General features: G+C 34.2%; 2 protein-coding genes across 2 annotated transcripts; one reads left to right on the forward strand and one right to left on the reverse strand.

Annotated features, from left to right (window-relative positions):
* Window positions 1-1,095: 1,095 nt before the first annotated feature.
* Window positions 1,096-2,688, reverse strand: LOC118042071 (high mobility group B protein 3). The gene is made up of 8 exons (XM_035049622.2): window positions 2,536-2,688; window positions 2,393-2,441; window positions 2,116-2,232; window positions 1,966-2,023; window positions 1,832-1,876; window positions 1,645-1,725; window positions 1,469-1,558; window positions 1,096-1,369 (listed from the first exon to the last, which is right to left on the reverse strand). The coding sequence occupies exons 2-8, from the start codon at window positions 2,431-2,433 to the stop codon at window positions 1,349-1,351; spliced, it is 453 nt and encodes a 150-aa protein (XP_034905513.1). The 5' UTR covers window positions 2,434-2,441; window positions 2,536-2,688; the 3' UTR covers window positions 1,096-1,348.
* An 11,106-nt stretch (window positions 2,689-13,794) lies between these two features.
* On the forward strand, window positions 13,795-18,495 carry LOC118042072 (uncharacterized). Its single transcript, XM_035049623.2, has 9 exons — window positions 13,795-14,317; window positions 14,901-14,937; window positions 15,098-15,176; window positions 15,305-15,350; window positions 15,434-15,532; window positions 16,362-16,430; window positions 16,511-16,850; window positions 16,960-17,105; window positions 17,397-18,495. The coding sequence occupies exons 1-9, from the start codon at window positions 13,883-13,885 to the stop codon at window positions 18,222-18,224; spliced, it is 2,079 nt and encodes a 692-aa protein (XP_034905514.1). The 5' UTR covers window positions 13,795-13,882; the 3' UTR covers window positions 18,225-18,495.
* Window positions 18,496-19,640: the final 1,145 nt, after the last annotated feature.

Consider the following 19,640-nt stretch of genomic DNA (forward strand, 5'->3'; position numbering starts at 1 on the left):
ACAGTGCTGTTAGCCGTTGATTTACCACGCTTTAATACTCGTCTATCTCTTGCTAGCCCTGATTGACCGAGAAAATATGGCTCAACTCCGCCAAACTTAACAAGCATAAACAAAACACGTTCTGCAAGCATAAAGGAATCCTTTAGGGTTAACGGATTTATCCAAGTAACAAGGGCGGTATCCAAACTAAATTTGTCATCATCTTTGTCACTGCGCTTACTGTGAGAACCCCGTGTCATCATGAGAGGAAAAGCGCAGCGATTCCAATTGTGAATTTGTGGAAGCAAGAGGTGCTTCACCTCGCGACCCAGCACGGGTAACCATGCTCTCTCCTCACAACGTGAGGAGGCTTGAAAATCACCAAATCAGTGTCATGCAATCCAATAAAAATAACTGAAAAGTTGAAAGTATTTATTATCTGCGTTACCGCCCACAAGTCACTGAAAGTGCTAACTAATTTTTTAGCCACCATAAAAGATAGCTTGACGACAATAACTGTGTTGACTGAGGAAAATAAAATACCAAAAATAATAAATGCTAACATACGTGTTTCATGCAGCGTAAAGATTCGACCAATGCCATCCAAACAGCTCGGCAAGCAACAGATTCACATAAAAACTCATCTATATCCAAACCAGAATCATGCATTCAAATCTTCGACATTAGTTTGACAAGCGATACTGAAATTCAAAAGCGGGAGTAGAGGTAAAGTGACAAGCACGCAGGCTGCAATAAAGTAAATTCAGAGACAAAGTGGAGGAGGACACACACAAGGGAGTAGAGACGCCACCACAGGGATACATCAACTCGAACAAGACATCTTTAACCACACCAAAGTCGGCATAAACGCAAGAGAGAAGGGACTGAACCAGAATAGGTGTTGCATTCACCCATGAAAGCACATAATCCAGTAAAAATTGCAGCCTAGTAATTAGTGAAACCATCCTACCATTCAAAATGAGCCGAAATGCAGTGCAAAAGGCAAGACGAAGAAGTTAGACACACATGCGACCGCATTCGATCATATACCATCTTCACAGGGCATAGCTATGGAACTGAACTGATGAAAGGGCAAATTGAGAGAACCACATAATCTACAGAAGATAACCACTTATCTGATTCATTAAACTTTGGTTCAAGTAAACATAGAGTTCTCCCTTCTACACCTATTAACTTTTTTTCCCTAGGAAGGAGGAGGACAAAATAACAAAGGGAGCAGTTCGCATATCCTTCCCTTAGAAGACAGTAATTGAAAAAAAAAATTAACATGCCAATACCCGGCCATTAACATACAATGTCCAAACACTGTCACGACCTACATGACTATGCTATTCCCCATGTCCAAACCCTACTCGTCGTCGTCATCCTCCTGCACCAATTCCAAAATAAATTCCAAATTAGACAAAAGCAAAACAAGCAATGCCACCAACCAGACACGTATGTTCATTGTAGATGCACCAGCTCTAACCTCTGCACTGCCCTCCTCGTCATCTTCATCTTCATCATTGACTTCCGACACCGACTTCTCGGATTCCTCTTCTTCCTTGGGCCCTTCAGCCTAACACTCACCAATGACACAAATCAATTTCAAACCACAAACACAATTACAGCTTGACTCTAAAACAACTATGCCAACCCAATTACCTGCTCCTTGTTGTAGGCTTTCATCTTCTTCTCATACTCGACTTTCCTTTTATCAGCCTTGGCAACATAGGGTGCTTTCTCCTGTAACCAATCAATCAATTAATGTTAGCAAAATCAGTGAAAAACAATATTTACAAAAATTCACCCAGATATTAACATAAATTAAAAAAAAAAAAAAAACACTCACAGCCGCTGACAGTGACTTCCATTTATCTCCTCCAGCTTTTCCAACCTAGATAATAATTTGTTTATCACATTAAAAACAACAAAAAATCGATTATAAACTATAATTAATAATTAATTAACAATATCTGAACTCACAGCAGCAACTGATTTGTTTTTAGGGTGTTCCTTCTTGTACTGCTCTCTAAACTCCTCCCTGCAGTAAAGTCAATTTATAGCTAAATTATTGTTCCATAATTAGCTAAAAAATGAACAAGAATAAATATTAATCAAGAGTGAGAATATTACATGAAGACGAAAAATGCGCTAGCAGGCCTCTTAGGCTTGTTTGGATCCTTAGCTGCCTTTCCTGATTTCTTTGCTGCTGCTGCTCCTCCTTTGGTTGGTTTCTTGTTCACGGAGAGCCTGAACAACCACGTCAGAAAACGACATGAGCGTAATCACAAAACGACAACGAAAACTTGAAAACCGAATTTTCTAGATCTAAGATCTACGAGACCGCAAAACACGTTTCACACGTGACAATTGATGAAATTGAGAGAAAACAAGATTTGAAGAAACTTACTTAGCGCTCTTGGTATCTGACTTTGATCTACCTCCTTTCATTGAGAAACCTGCAGTTTTAACACCGGATCAGCTCAAGACACGATTTAAATCAATGAGAACCGATCAAAGGGTGAGAATCCGTTCAGAATCTGCGAGACTTACCGGTGTGGGGGGTTAGGGTTTGAAAGAGAGAGGAAGAGTGGTAGAGAGAGGATATTGGGTGTGAGAATAGGAAGAGAGTTGAGGGAGAGGCGGAGATATTAAGTGTCGTGAAGGAAATTGAAATTCAATTGCGGGTGAAATGAAAATTGGGGAGCTGGAAGGGGTTTAGGCGGGATTTGGAAATTTAATGACACGTCATCGATCTTTGCGCTTATAATCTATTGGTTGCGTGGGTCTTAAGTTTTGGACGCCTTACCCTTTGATATTTGGCTTTCCTCTTTGTGCTTCTCTTTGTGCTTCTTTGCTCTCACATAAGTAATCATTTATGATAATGTAAGATTGGTTGGATTCCAGGGATCTCAGGCCCAGCTTTGTTTGCTGAAATGGTATGGCCCATGGATCAGCTTTGATTTCTGCAATAATCTGGCCCATTGCCCAACTTTAGCATTTTCTTATCATTGTTACTAGATTTTTTCTCCAAAATCAATTTTTTTTAATACAAGAGAAGATATTAAAATAAAAATAACTTGAATAAATTCAAATTAACTTGACTAGCTTGCAATCTATCATAACATCTTAGAAATGAAAGGGGAAAAAATAGAAAGCTCATTACTCTAAAAATATAATTTCAAATAATAAAATTACAAACAAATTAATTAAAAATATATATAAAATTGAACTTTATTATAAAAAAAAAGACGTAAAGAAATGACTGGAGCTAAATAAATAAACCAAGTCACATTAACTTAACGAAGATGTGACTAGTGATAGCTCTATATAAATAAAAAAATAAAAAATCTCAAAACCCGGTAGCCCATCATCAAAGGATTAAGTTTTAAAAAATAAAAAACATTAAAAAAAAAAAACTTGAGTTAACCCGGGATAGCCTTAAAGGAAGGAGATGAAAAAAAAAATAGAAAGTTCAATACCCAATAACACTCACAATCGAACTAGCAAGAAGAGATGCAATGGGAATTGATTTCAAGACATTATTTATCTGCCCTAATGTTAAATAATAGAATTGAAAAATAAAATAAAGTTAAATTGAGATAATTTGTAAAATTAGTAACTTTGATCATGAGACCAATATTACCCTACATAAGACCAAAAAGTATTGAATTAAATTCTTAACTGTTAAAAAATTAAAAAGAAAACAAATGGCAATCGAAACAATGAGGACCTGAGCTAGTATAAAACCAATGGAATAAAATATCGAGGGACTTTGTTGAACAATAAAAAAAATAATTACAAAAAAAATTAAAAGAACGAGGGCCAAATTTGAATATAAAAAAAAATAAAATAAAATATTGGGGGGAAATTGAAAGAGAAAAAAAATTAAGAAAATGCTAAGAAAAAAATTGAAAGAATAAGGATCAAATTAGATTAAAAAATGAAATGAAATAAAATGTTGAGGAACTAATTGAAGGAAAACAAATTAAGAAAATGATAAAAAAAAAAAAACAATTAAAAAAATAAGAATCAAAATTTAATTAAATAAAATAAATTAAAATATTAAGGGATAAATTAAAATTTTAAAAAAATGATGAAATACACAATTAAAATAATAAAGACCGAAATTAAATAAAAAAACAAACGAAATAAAATATTAAAGGAATAATTGAAAAATAAATTAAAAAGTATAAAAAAAATAATTAAAAAAACAATGACTCAATCTAAAAAAAAACCGTGAAAGTCAAAACCAAAAGAAAAAAAAAAGATAATTAAAAATAACCGTGAGGGACAAAATCAAAAGAAAAAAACAAACAACGAAAAAGATAATAAAAAAAATAAACAATAAAGAGTGAATTGCTAAACAACTCGATGATTTTAAAATCAATTCATGAAATCTTCATAAAGGTGACAATATCTGTACTTTTTGGTCGTTAATGGTCGGTAGCCTGCTTTCGTTATTTGTCTGATGCCTCTGTTCATTTGCAACGGGTAATAAATCAGAGAAGAATCATGTGGCCTGTGGGAAGGCGAGATGCGTTTAAATGGACAGAACACATGGACGGTGCCTTCAGTGATGCACTTATCCGGCAACAAAGTCCGGTAAGCAAGGTTAATAATACGGTGAAGGAGCTGCGTGAAGAGATTTGAAAAAAAGACCACTCGAAGAATCGTTTGAAAACCCCCAAGAAATAACTTCAACGAGTTTTTGAGACATTCAACGGTGCAAATGGCTTTGTTTGGAGTCCTGGGAATAAAATGCGGGGAGCAGAGCCTGAAACAATGAAGGTCTGTCAACATTTTCTCTTATGTGATAAACGCAACATTTAATTACATCAATGCTCCTGGAAATGATGCGCCAAACATGCCTTATTTCATGTAGTGTTCGGTAATTTTCATGGGACCGGAGGGACATAGATGAATATATTTGAATAAAAAGATAAAAGATAATGATATAAAAGTAAATTTGTTTTTATAAAAACTTTAGAGTGGATTTCAGTATTTTTTAAAAAAATAAAAGTGCCTAGATAACATGTCTTCATAAATAATATTTTTAAAAAAGCCAGTGCGTGAGCCCTTATTCTATGGGCCAAAAGCATTATCTTTGTCGCACGTGTGCGGCGTCACAACGAAAATATTCCACTTCAAGTCTAAAATGTAGTATTCTATCTATCTGGTAAATATGGGGAGACAAGTAACTCTTGTCTTTTATCAGTGAAAAATAGAATGAGAGTCGTCACCTAGTATTTTGGTCACTAGGAACCCTAACTAGTCTCAGAGATCGGGTACGGGGATTGGTTGCATAAAGAAATGGTATTAGCACCCCAAATACACCTTACCTAGGGTAAGTTGCATTGTTTGATTGTTTAATAAAAAACTAAGGTGTTATTCTATTTCAATTGTTGGTCTATTTACGGCTCAAGAAAAGTCCTCCTCAATAAGGAGATCCTTATTTTATCGGGTAAAATCGTAACCATTCTAACGTATATATAAAAACTATATTTTTAATATCAGGAATATGTTTTACGTATGAATTCGCAATCCCCGATACTAAAAGAAGAAGAAAATATTTTTTTAGAATTTTTAAAATATTGGCCTAGTTCTCGTGGTTCTAACAAACTTGTTGTTAAAGCCAAAATGCATGCTAATACATATATTTCTTGAAATTTCTTTTGTTGTATGAAAATATGATGTGATGATTTTTTTTTTATTTTGGAGAGACTAGGCCGTATGCATTAAAACAAAAACATTATATATATATATATATATATATATATATATATATATATATATATATATATATTGATGTCTTGACAAAAATCAGGTATTTTAATACTGGATTTGTATCTTTACGGTATAAAAATACAAACCAATATTAAGCCATTTTGATAAAAATATGCAGGAAAATCAACAATATTTTTTTAAGGATTTTTCAGAATTTTTGAAAGCAAAATATTTTTTATTTTTAATTTATTTTTGATGTTTTGATGAAAACCGGATATTTTAATACTGGATTTGTATCTTTACGGTATAAAAATACAAACCAATATTAAGCCATTTTGATAAAAATATGCAGGAAAATCAACAATATTTTTCAAGGATTTTTCAGAATTTTTTTATTTTTGGATATATAAATATATAAAGCATTATAATAAATAATATATAATATTAGGTGGGTTGGGTTGGGTCAGGCCAACTTACTGGGCCGGACTCGGCCCAAAAGGGTGGGCCGATCTCGGCCCAACAGAATCTCTTTTTTAGTCCTGTCCAAACCTAGCCCAGAAAAGCAGACCTGGCCCAGAATCAGTCTGGACCACAAACACATCAGAGATGGGCCAGGCAGAAACCCAAATAGTACTGGGCCAGAACCAGTTTGGCCCAGCACTAAGAAAACCAACGGGGGGGGAATTAATTTCCCCCTCCCATCCTCCTGCATGCAGAAATGAATGTTTTGCATGCTGGAGGAAAACGCAAACAGTAAACAAAATGCAGGGGGAAGAAGACTTTACCTGGCGCGGAGGAGGCGGTGACTTGCTGATTGGAATGCCTCGCTAGTGATGCTATGGTGGAGGCCGGTGCGGTGTTGTGGCTCACGGAAGGCGACTCCCAGCAATGGTGTTGTTATTCAAGCGACGGAGAGAGAGAGATTTCTTCCTCTTCCCCTTTCCTCTGGTTTTTTCGTTTTTTCTTTCTCTGTTTCGTTTACCCGTGATTATCCCTTTGTCCTCTCAGTTTTGTTTTTTTTTAAAAAAAAACTTCCCTTTTCGGTTTCAAGCTTCCCCTTACTCCTTTCGTTCTCTCTCTATTTCGTTTCATTTTTATTTCTCTGTGTTTTCTTATTTTTTTTTCTCCCTTCGGTTTGTTCTCCCCTCCCTCCTTTTTCTGTCTCCCCCCCCTCGCGTGCTGGCGTTTGGGTCCTATTTATAGGGCAAAGGGAGCGGGGGGCGTCCCTATCGCTGTGCATGGGGAGCGACCACTTCCTGCCCTGCCGCGACGCCGAATGAGGTGGCCAGTGGGTGTGGCTGGCAGGGCGCGTCTTTCGGGGTCTCATCAATGAAGGGGCACGGGGCTTCGATTGTGACAGAAGCGTGCGGAGGGAGAGAGAGGCATGAAGATTTAAACAAAAGTTTCTTTCTTCCCTTGTTATGTGTCCAAGGGAAGAAGGAGGGGGAACAATGTTGCTCAAAACGACACCGTTCTATATTGTTTTTTTCTTTTTTTTTTTTCAACATGAAACGGCGTCGTTTTGGACAAAACTTGTCGTCTCATTTAAATATGGCGCCACACGTCAACTTCTGAATCAGTCCTTAATTTATCTTTTGTTCATTTCAATTGCATCCCTGACAACTTCAATCGCCGCCCTTATAGTTGGTCGCCTTTTCCACCTTAGTCCTTGGTCTTTGATTTATGCAATTTGACCCTTAATTGCTTAATAAACTTCTAATTTCTTCAATTTTACCCCTGATTTGGTTAATAACAACCCTTATATTTACGTGTCTTTTTCAATTTGATCTTTGGTTTCGGATTTCCTCAATTAAGTCCTTAATTGGCCATTAAACTTAAAAATTTATGCAATTAAACCCTTGATTTGACCAAATCAACTCTTAAAAATTATAATTTGACCCCAAAACTTTAATTTCTTCCAATTAAGGCCCAAATTGACTTAAAAATCCATTTTTCTTGCAATTAAACCCTCTATAAATTCAATTAAACCTTCAAATAAATCCAATTAAGTCCATAAACGTCCAATTTTGGACCTTTCTCCTCCTTAACCAATTTTTCTGACCATTTTTTAAGCACTCCCGCCTTCCTATTATTTTTTCTAATTTCTTCAAACAGCGATATATTTATTTATTTATTTATTATTATTAGTATTATTTTATTATTTTATTATTATTATTATTTTTTGTTGTTATTAATTTTTTTTTTTATTTTTGTGTGGGGACCCAAAAATGGGTTATAACAACCTTATCTTATTTTTAAATTTTTTTATTAACAGATGTTTTTATTAAAGATTAAATACAAATGTTAAAACATGTGGGAAAATCATTATATATATTCCTTTGTTCCTGTGAATTGTAATAATGAATTGATGATCTTGCCTTTGATAAAACTATCACTTGGCTACCTTTTAGGGCAAAACGGTCTCTTTATTTGGTCATTTGTCATTTTTTAATTATTAAGGATTGTCCTGGGTTTTTTTTTTTTTTTTTGCACGGTTAAATGATATTGTTACTATTAAAAGCAAATAATCAATTAATTATGGTTTAAAGTTTTTTTTTTTTTCATCTTATATTTTTTGCTATAAATATTCTATTAGTGTTGGATTCAAATTTTTAAAAACTTGACTTGAGGGGAAAATTTATAATTTAAGATATAAAAATACAACTTTCATGGGAAATGAACTCCACATTGTATTGTTTTAAAGCTTAAAATCAATAATCAGGGTAGCCTCTTTTTTACCACTAAAATTTTAGACAACATGGATTTTCATCCATTTAAAATTCTTTCCAGCTTCCAATTTATTTTCATGCATAAAAATATTGTCTGATGTCATTTGGCATCATTAAATCACAAATTTAAACCAATTTTTTTAAAAAACAGTCAAACAAATTCTCAAAATAAGGAAATTCATCCCCTTAAAATTTCTCTTATTTCCTTTACACACTATGTATATTAATATCATTGTTTAGCATTATTAACACAACAAAACAATGAACCCTTTATTTTTTTAGTTTCTCATTTTACAATTAAACATACAAAACAAACCTTAACAATTAATGTTCTTACATCATTATCGCAACAATAATTTCACCATACTAGTTACAATCCATGATAATTTCCATCAACTAAACAATTTACCAAAAATATCATCATGGCCAACCTTAAATATATTTCATTTTCCAATTCTCTTTCATTTAGATTTTTTAATGGTTCCACCTTATCCACACCCACACAGCCTAAAAGTTAGCATTTTATTCATTTAACATGCTCATATAACAATGTTTCTTTTTATTCTTGCACCATAATCATCCTTCCCCTCATTTTAAGAATACACAATTAATCCATAATAATATTAACAATAAAAACACATTTTACCAATACATATTCCACAAACCCCAACACCCATACAATTTTAATTTCATCAAAACATGTATTTAATCAAGTTTTTTAAATTCCACATAAACTAGCAAAAAATTTTGAAAAAGCAATACATCATTCATCTTAAATTATATTTTCAAACCTAATGGTTATAATATAGACTTTGGAATCTTTCACAATATATCTCAAACTCGTAGTGATCCAACAATTGAATCTCTATGTATTATAATAAAACAAAGCTAACCTAAAAATTGGTGAGTTATTGTTCTCAATCTCTACCTTTTTGAATGAAAACCATGTATAGATGCACTGTATATCCAAAAATAGACGTGATCCAATAGTGTCAAAGAGAGAAATCGGTCAATGATCGAAACTTCCCTACAAGGTTTTTTTTCCAGGATATCTTGCGTCGCACCCGACATCGCGGCAGCCCTAAAAATAATTCTCTTGAATTATGAAAAAAGAACAGATTTCTGGCATCCGGTTCATTTAAGGAAAAATATCTTGTTTAAGGAGTCGCTACCTAGTATTATGGTCACTAGGAACCCTAACTGGTCAACATAGATTATATGGCTCGGGATTGGTTACGTAAAATGAAAGATATTATCACCCCTTAAACGTTCTGCCTAAGACAGACTGCATTGCTGGTTTTGTCTTAAATTGCTAAATGTTTATTAGTTTATGCTATGATGATTTATTTATAATATTCCTGACTCTAGTGCTAGTGAATATTCGAACTCGAATAATTCCAACTCTGGCGTTGGTAAAAATTCGTAGCTGAAAAAAATTAGATCAATATTTTTTTATTTCCTACTCTAGCACCAGTGAATAAATAAATAAAAATAAATTTATTTTTTTATCATGCACATATTTTTTATTTTTTTAGCTAAATAAAATAAAATACAACAAATAAAAATAATATAAATTTAAACCGATATTTTTAATTCCTGACTCTGGCGTCAATGAATAAACCAATAAATTCATATTATTTTTATTCATGCACACGTATTTTTTATTTTTTAATTTTTCTATTTTAATTTTTAATTTTTCTTTTATTTTTTTTATTTTTTGGGTTGGGCCCAGCCAACCCGGCCAGGTCACTGGCCCAAGCTAGTGACCCGGTTGGGCAAAGACACGCACAACGCGTGCGTAAGGGCTAATTAAAATGCACGGCAACCGTGTCCAATGAATTAAATTGCAGAATGGGAAAGGATGAGCTTACCTGGTTTGCAAAGCGATGGAGACGGTGGCGAAGCTCTGACTGGCCGACTACCTCCTCTACTTTGCTCCTTCTTCCACTTTCCTTTGTTTCCTTTTGATTCTGTGCCCGCATACTTTAGTTTTCCCGCAGCTCCTGAGATGATGAAGGTGCTGGCTTTAAGTGATGTTTTTGGGTGTTTTCTTTTTCTGCGGGGATGTCTGCAGAGATGAAGGTAATGGCTTTAGGCTGAGTTTTTCAGCTATGGTTTTCCGTTTGTGCTTCTCCAGTCTCCCCTCCTGCTAGCCTCTTTGTTTTCTTGGAATTTCCTCTGTTTTCGTTCTTCTCTCTGTCCCCTGCATTCGAGAAGATGGAGATGTTAACGTTGGTCCTCTGTTTTTTTTTTTTGATGGCGTTTGTCTCTGTTTTTTGCTCTGGATTTATGCTCTCTTTTTTTCGTCCCCAAAATTCCCCACTGGTTCCCTTTCTCCCCGGTTTTTCTTCTTTTTTCCTCTCTCGCGGTTCTGTGATTCCCTCTCCTTTTATAAGGCCAGAACCGGTGGTAATGGCCACCTTCAATGAGTAAGCGTTGCTGCCAACGGATGAAACGTCTCTGCCTTTAATGGCAGAGCCGTTGCAAAGGAAGAAGACGGTGAACAGTCGCTGCAAAATGACCCCGTTTTCTAATTCTAAAGGCTGCTTTCAATTTGGTCCTTGTAATTCTTATAATTTTGCAATCAAACCCCTGGTTAAAATGTACTTGGATCCTTGCATTTCCGCGCCATTTTCAAGCTGGTCTTTGGGTTTTAATGTTTGCAATTTGAACCCCAATTAAACCCCAAACTTTAATATTTTTTCAATTAAGTTCCTGATTTCATTAATTAAATTAATTACAAGCTTAATTAAGTCTTAAAACTTATCAATTCTCCAATTAAAACCTTGATTGAATTAATTAAATTAATTTCAAGCTTAATTAAGTCTCAAAACTTATCAATTCTTCAATTAAAACTTTGATTGGATTAATTAAATTAATTTCAAGCTTGATTAAGTCTCAAAACTTATTAATTCTCCAATTAAACCCTTGATTAGAGTAATTAAATTAATTCAAAGCTTAATTAAGTCTCAAAGCTTATCAATTCTCCAATTAAAACCTTGATTGGATTAATTAAATTAATTTCAAGCTCGATTAAGTCTCAAAACTTATCAATTCTCCAGTTAAACATTTGATTAAAACTAGTCATTAAATCTTTAAACTTCATCATGTTGCCTCCCAAAATTTAATTTAGTCATCATTTTTTCAGTAAATGGTAAAAAATTGGGTTATGACATCTTGGATGGAGATTTTTATCAAACAAAAAATTATTTTTTCACATTCCTTTGGTCAGATGGTAGAGTCTTATAAGTCAAACAATATACCCAAAACACAACATGGTCCAACAGTTTATGTCGAATATATGATCATTATAGCATATTGCCTCCTATGATTTGGCTCCTATAGATCATCATTTTCTCTCTAGCTTGATTTTCTCTCTTATTTCTCATGTTTTTTTCTTTTTTCCACGTGGAATGGTCGACTATTTTTTTGTTGTTCTAAAGGCATTTTTGCCATTAATTACATTTTTATCCCTCATTTATGTTTTTAAGTATTTTATTTTATTTGTCACGTAAACTATCTTGTTTTCTACTTTAAATACTAATCTTTACCCAACCCTGATTGAAAAAAGATATTAAAACAAGGTAGGATAACATATTAATGTACCCCATGTAAAATTTCATCATGGTCTAATAGTTGAATTGAGAGCCATGCTCTTTAGCGTAAGATTGACTAGTTTGTGACTTTTCATCAACAACTAATATTTCTTATTTAATTTTCACACAAATGATATTAATTTTCTTTTTAAAGCCTTAGGGTCATTTATTATTTTGAAATATATTTATTTTAAATTTTCAAACTTTAATTATTTATCAAACTTATTTTCATTTCAAGGTAACCTCATTGATTTTTAACCAATGTTTGCACATTTAGTCTTACCTTCTCGTTGGACTATCATTTCTTATGATTTATTCTTTATTAACTCACTTGTTCTCTAGAAACACCTTTATCATTTTTTCTTATCAAAACATGTTATTGGTTTTGCGTCGTTATAGATTCTAAACTAAAATTTATTTTATATAGGTCATCCTCTCCATTATACATCACAATTCATTTTATTATCATTATTTATTTATTCTTTCTTATCTCAATTTCCATTACTCATGGAGATCTTACTACTTTCAATCTTACATTTACATAGGGATTTACATTTAAAACTTGGTTGATTAAGAATTGAGATTTATAAATTTTTTATTTGCTTTCTATGTGGTTATCATGGTCTTATGACTTGATTCACAGGTTAGGCTAATTGATTCAATTTTTTTTTTTTGTCATTTTGTTTTGTTTTGTTTTTTTTTAAATTAATCATTTAATATTAGGTTGGTTGAAAATTAGACTTTATAATTTATATAGGTTTGCATTCTTCAAAGTTATCTAAGTTTTATGACCTGAGTTATGGGTTTGATCGATCGAGTAAGGTGTTTTTTATGCTATTTTTTTTAATTTACCCTTCAGCATTGAATTGATTGAGAATTGAGTTTCATAGTTTGTTTCAATTTGTTTTTTACGAGGTTTCAATATTGGATTTGTCAGATTAACATGAATTGATTAAAGTTGATATAATAAGTTGTCGTTTTAATATTTGAAAAAAATATGCCATCCTAGTTTTTTCAAGTCAAATTATATTTTTATCGGTTGTTCATGTTGTTTTTTAAATCTTTTAAGTTGATCAAGTTATATAGGTTAAATCCCCATATAATTAGTTGTTTTTGTTAGAAAACACATTAACAATATCTATTTTTTTTTAAAAAAAAATTTGATCTGACTCGAAGCATAGCACAAAAAATAATTTAGCACAATCTAAATTGAGAACACTTTTTCCAATTGATAGACTAGGCAGGACCAAAAGTATGATATATTTTTTTTTACCGTAATAGGAGTTAAATCACTCTATTAATGTATTATTAAAATAGAGTTTAGTTATTGTTTTAAGAAAAAAAAAAATAAAAACAATGAAAACATGTCTCTTCTATATTATATATTGTAAAAAATCATAAATATTTAATATTATAAAATTAGAGAAATTAATTTTAAAACTATATCGATACAACCATACGCTATAAACTCTCACTTTTTGCATGCTTAACATACCCTTTTTAAACAAATCTACCCATATTTTTTGAATCTCTTTCACCGTTCTAAGTATTATACTTTCATATAGAAAATAAAATTTATGAAATTACAGTATATTTAAAAATTTCTCCATAGCTGTACCTAAAAGGGAACACCAAAATCCAGCCAATCACGTGTCTCTCGCCCTCCACGTCACATTACAATTTCTCCTCGCATTCCGTACGTTTCACACGTACCAACCACCCCCACACGCTAAAAAAACTTCCCCTCAAAAAGAAAAAAAAACAGAAATAAAAGAAATAAAAAATAACGCCTGTTTGGAGAGAGAGAAAGATAAGGAGAGAGAGAAGGAGAGAGAAGCAAGAAGAAGAATGGGCGAGGAAGCAGACCCAACAATGAAGAAGAAGAAGAAAAAGGGACGTCCTTCTCTTCTAGAGCTTCAAAAACGCTCCATCAAACAACAACAGCTTCAGCAAACAACTCCTATTTCTCTTAAAAACCCTAATCCTCTCAATTCCAATTCTGTCCTCCCTAACCGTCGATCCGCTCGCCGGAGCTCTAATTCTTATGCACCGGAGTGGATTGACGGAGACGACGACGAAGATGACGACGAAGACGATGAGCGTAAAGAGAAGAAGCATAAGCTCTTGCGCGGATTGAATTCTCAGAAAAATAACAATCAGAATTCCAATTCGTCGAGCCCTTCGAATTTGCACGGCTCTGATTCGAATGCTGGTGGCGGTAATCAAGAGGACGGAATTAGAAGGCGCAAGATCAGCGCCGTCCGTCTTGGATCTGATGATTTGGTGATTATCTCACCGAGAATTTAATTTAATTTTTCATTTTATTAGAAAATAAAATAAAAATTTTCTTTATTTTCTCCCAGTGTTTTAGGATTTTTTTGTCTTCTATTTAAAGAGATTTTGAACGATACCCTTTCGGATTTCGCGCGTTATTCGCTGTTTGGGCAAGTTGGATCGGAGTGAGTTGTTGTGTTTGACTCGGTCATGTTTTCCAGGAATCTATTTTACTAAAAGATTTCTATTTTTCTAGTATTTTATTTTTTGGAAATCTTGGTACTGGTGGATTCAAGGCTTTTGTTTTATTTATTTATTTTCTTTATTTGCTAAGTGAGAATATTTACCATAAATATTTTATTCTTTAGCTGTTTGTTGTATTTAATCTTCTGGTGTCTGCCCAACATTATAGAAGCGAAGACATAGTGGTCTGAAAAGCTTAATTTGTCTTTTCTATAATAAGTTTAAGCTTTAATTTTTTGTACTTGCTCTGCCTTTTAGAGTGACTTTCCTTGATTGTTTCTTCAATAATAGTTTATATCACTGAGTTTGGGTGTAATTTGTATTGAAATGAAATTAATTTTTCTTGCAGGGTGAAAAGGTTTTGAAAGGGACAGACACTATTCATGGTATCAATTCAAACTCAAAATTTGATGAAAAGGGTTTTCTGGGAGTTCTTTAAAAAGTGTGTTGGGAAGTAATTAATTAAAACTGTGTCATATATGTGCGTGTGTGTGTGTTTGTTGTGTGTATATATGTATGTATGTACATGTTTGTGTGTGTGTACAGGGTCATCTGTGGAGCCTGGTCCCACTACACCTTTGCCAGACAAAAAGTTGTTGGTCTTCATTCTTGACAGGCTTCAAAAGTGGGTGTTGTTTTTAGCTGCTTAGATTTTTACTTTTCTTTTTGTAGTCCTCGTCTTTCAATTGTTGAGTTTAAGTAGTTGCTTTCAATTGGGTTTTGATTGGTTTGGTTTTAATTTATTGATTGCAGGAAGGACACCTATGGGGTTTTCTCTGAGCCAGTGGATCCAGAAGAGGTGCATTTTGTTTTACTTTGCAGTGCTGTGTTTGTTTGAAAGATAATTGAATATTAGTTGATAATGATTTGATTTTGGTACAGCTTCCTGATTACTTTGACATTGTTGAGAATCCCATGGATTTTTCTACAGTGAGGAAAAAGTTAGATGAGGGAGCCTACGCCCACTTGGAACAATTTGAGGTTGGTTTAAGATTATATTCTTTGCTAACTTGGATTTGCATGTAACTTTCTGTTAGTGGAGCTGCATCAATGACATTTGAGTCTTTGCATCGGGGATAGACAATCCGAGGATCTGCTTGGTTGCTTCAACTTTTCATAACCCTGTGGTTGTTTAGATGTTTTGATATGTTTGGAACCTGACAGCAGATTTATACTTAAACTGGAAGGATATATGTTTGAATAGATTATGGATGTTGTAAGTAAGATATGTTTGAATCTGAAACTACCATCTTGCACTGGGTTGGAATCTAACTGAATAAAGACAATAAAGAATTCTATTCCTTAGAACAGTGTTTCCTTGAAGCTCGTTTCTGAGGGTCAAAAGTATTTGTGCTAGTAGTTTTGTTAATTGCAATAAGAGTCGTTACATCAATACCCAACCCTTGAAGGCTTTTAGTTGCGTTTCTTTTAATTGCTCGTTGCCATTTACAAAGGAAAAGGTTCTTGATTTGTCCTTGAATAGTTCATGTAGATGTTCAAATGTTCCCTGTGATATGCACAGACTGCCAGTCTCATTCATTGTAACCTACCTAGCCCAGATTGGTACTTTTGTATTGATTGCTTCCTAGCTAGCAATTTCCAAGAGGCAAAAGATGATGATAGATTATGAAACTGCCGTGGACAAAATGAAACTGCATGAGGATGGATATAAAAGAAATGGCATATTTTACTTACCTGCCAACTAGCTGTTTGCGTTGAAGTCAATTTCCTGTACTCTTGGTATGCTTGTTGTAGAAATTATGTTGATGTCTCACTGGCATTTGAAACCTGTGACAATTCTTTTGTGCAGAAAGATGTTCTTTTGATATGCTCAAATGCAATGCAGTACAACCCTTCCGATACTATTTACTTCCGACAGGTTTGGCTTTGTCTCAATTGTGCAATAATTCTATATAGTTATGTTGGTGTTATTTTTGAAAGCCATTGTTCTTAACTTAGGCAAGGGCCATGCAAGAGCTTGCAAAGAAGGACTTTGAGAATCTTAGGCAAGATAGTGATGATAGTGAACCACAAACTAAGGTTGCGAGGAGAGGGAGGCCACCAGCCCTGGGCAAGCTGAAAAAGGCACTTGAGAGGTCTCCAATTGACCGTGTTGGTCCTGAAGCTTCCTCAGATGCAACTCTTGCCACCGGAGGAGATCACAATAACTTGTCCAATGGTTACAATCTCAGAAAAAGTTCTTCATACAAGTACCAGCCTGGTGATGCATTGGTCCGGGCCTCTTACAGCAGTGAAAATTATTCTTCCTGGTTATCTGAATGGGAAAATGAATTTCCAGGTATGGGACTGCTTGCTTCTGCTTCTTGCCTTATATTCCATCAGATTGCGTGCCAATTTAATTGGCTATCTCTATCCAATAGCTATTAAGGTATTTACCTATCTTGCAGCTTCTGTTGTAAAGGCTGTGATGAAGTATGGAAAGAAACCGTTTGTGCTAGATGAGAACAAGCGTGACACCTATAAGCATCCATTGGGCTCCCATGAGCCATCCATCTTATCGACCTTTGAGGGAGAATTAAAGCAACTAGTGGTGGTACGTGGGAAGAAACTTTTGGTACTTTGTTTTGGTTTTCCCAAATCGAAAGCTGATTTGACATCTGCTGGTCTCAGACAATATTACTTAACAAAGCTTTTCACAGCCATTGGTTTAGGAATGAACACACCCGCTGCATGTGGTCTTTGCCCATGCTGTTGTCTGCTTTAATCTCAACTTGCACTTATCAGCTACCTGCCGGTGTCTTAGTTTTTCCCACTTTTCAGTGTATAGGCAATTGATGGTTTTGTCTATTGCAACCTGATTTTGTTTGGCTTTGATGTGCATCAGGTAGGTTTAAGCTCTGAGCATGGTTATGCAAGAAGTCTGGCTCGATTTGCTGCTGATCTTGGCCCTGTTGTTTGGAGAATTGCTTCGAAGAAAATTGAAAGTGTTTTGCCAACAGGACTTGAGTTTGGCCCTGGGTGGGTAGGAGAAAATAAAGCAATGGAGAAGCAAAAGATTTTAAACAACCTTGTATCTGATAACCATTTAAGCAGATTTCAACCTGCTGCTTCTTCAAGTAGAGAAGCAGCATGGAATAGAGAAGGCGTGCTAGAAACTGTTGGCGGGTTAAATCCTCAAAATGAGTTAGCTACACTGAACAGTGGTGCTGGTGGGATGAAATCCGCGCCTTCTCTCCAGATTCAGCAGAAACCAATAATTCATCCTGATATGAATGGTTTCAGTGGAGGATTTGGATATAACTCTTCACCTCAACCAGGGATGGCACGATCTGTGGCACCAACAGGGAAGCTCAATTTGGAGCAGACTGCAGTGCCTTCCCAAATGTTTGGTGTGGTTCCAACTGGCAACAGTGCCTTCATTTCAGTGCCTGGGAATGATTTTAATTCAAAAAAAGCTATGCTGTCAGAAACTTCAAGTGGATTATTGCAGCCTGGAATTTCTCCAGCCGTAGGCTCCAGCTCTGACTCTCGTACATTTGGCAATGTTGGGTTTGGTGGCAAATCATCTTGGCAGGGATTTTTACCATATCAGCAACAAGGTACTGTTCCATTTCCACCAGATCTGAATGTTGGATTCTTGGCACCTGGTTCACCTACTTCGAGTGTGCCCATCGGTTCACCGCGGCAGCCAGATTTAGCATTGCAGCTCTGAGGTGGATTGTATTGGATCATTTTCCTTCTAATCAGACCCGGTGGGTAATGTAGTACTAGGTTTGAACATTTTCCAGTAAAAAAAAAAAAAATAGAATAAGAAATTGGTGAAGTGGTAAGTCATCCTTTAACTAAGGATGGCTTGCAACTCATTACTGGAATGATTCATAACATCAAATTGCGTAGGGGAGGAATTATGTACAGATTAATGTATCATTTTTTCTAGGTTTAAACCACAGTTTTATACTAGTATGGAACAATTGAATTCTTAATCTCTAGATATTTTCAAGATATTCTCATCGAAAATGACAGCATTGATATGCCATTTTAGGTGGTTGTGTACCTAACAGCGGAGTTCTTACTGTGGATGAGAGGCTTTTCCTTCCCTTTATCGGTCTAGCTTTTCAAAGTTTTGCCCCATTCTTGAGGTTTGTTTGTGTAAAAAGGTTGCTGTTAATTCCTCTCTTCTGTAGCAGTTTGTCCCAAGAACTCGTCAAGTTTTGGCACCTGACATTAAGAAGATTCATGCAAATTCAATTTTCCAATTAGACTCGCAATTATGTATTGATTCTCAAATTGTCCCTAAACAAAATGCTTTCTCAATTGAGCCCCCAGGTATCGTTAGGGTTGAATATTTTTAAGGTATGGTGTTCTCTTGGTGATATACTTATAAAATTAGAAATTTTTTTAATTTTTGATATAGCTTCTCAATTACCCCTTAATTATTTATCTACTCTCCTAAACTCATTCCCAAAAAACTTGAAGCTTAATTCTAAAAAAAGAGGAAGAAAATATCTAAGCTTCTTCTGCAAGAGCAAAAGTAGTGAATGGAGTGAGGTATTTATTCTACAAGGTCAAGATACCAAGTCAAAAGATTCTTAAACCTTCCCTTTGCCTTTGCCGTGGAGCTGGCATGAGTACACTTGCGATTCGGGGATAGTATCAAGCAAGAACATGTTGTCAAATTTATTCATCATAAATTCTATTCCAGTGTGTTTTTTTTTTTTGACCGAGACCAAACATTTTCTTTTGTTACAAGTAGGATATGATGCTTTCATAGCTGTTAAGACAACTTAATCCATCACTGTCATAATTTTTTAAAATCATTTTATTTAGTTTTGAAAAATTTCAATAATCAGTTGTTATATAACTTTTTAGTTTTTACATCTTTGAACAAAATAATAATAAAAATAATAAAACAAAACAACATCAACGGCATGTGTGTCTTTGAGATGGTTATTGATTTATCCCAAACTACACAGAATTGTTTGCTTAAAATCAATCAAATACAAAATAATTAGTCGTTGTTTCTGTGCTTTTAAAAAAAAATTGATTTTTTTTGTTTTATTATTTTTTGATATTTTTAGATTGTTTTAATGTGTTTATATATATATAAAAAAATTTAAAATAAAAAATA

The sequence above is a fragment of the Populus alba genome, chromosome 2 (genome assembly GCF_005239225.2).
Source record: "Populus alba chromosome 2, ASM523922v2, whole genome shotgun sequence".
NCBI classification, from domain to species: domain Eukaryota; kingdom Viridiplantae; phylum Streptophyta; class Magnoliopsida; order Malpighiales; family Salicaceae; genus Populus; species Populus alba.

Coding starts and splice junctions, on each gene's coding strand:
- LOC118042071 (XM_035049622.2), bottom strand. CDS start 2,433: ATGAAAGGAGGTAGATCAAAGTCAGATACCAAGAGCGCTAA. Junction 2,024..2,115: donor AGCGCATTTTTCGTCTTCAT/GTAATATTCTCA, acceptor ACTTTACTGCAG/GGAGGAGTTTAGAGAGCAGT. Junction 1,877..1,965: donor AAAACAAATCAGTTGCTGCT/GTGAGTTCAGAT, acceptor ATTATTATCTAG/GTTGGAAAAGCTGGAGGAGA.
- LOC118042072 (XM_035049623.2), top strand. CDS start 13,883: ATGGGCGAGGAAGCAGACCCAACAATGAAGAAGAAGAAGAAAAAGGGA. Junction 15,351..15,433: donor AGCCAGTGGATCCAGAAGAG/GTGCATTTTGTT, acceptor ATTTTGGTACAG/CTTCCTGATTACTTTGACAT. Junction 17,106..17,396: donor AATTAAAGCAACTAGTGGTG/GTACGTGGGAAG, acceptor GATGTGCATCAG/GTAGGTTTAAGCTCTGAGCA.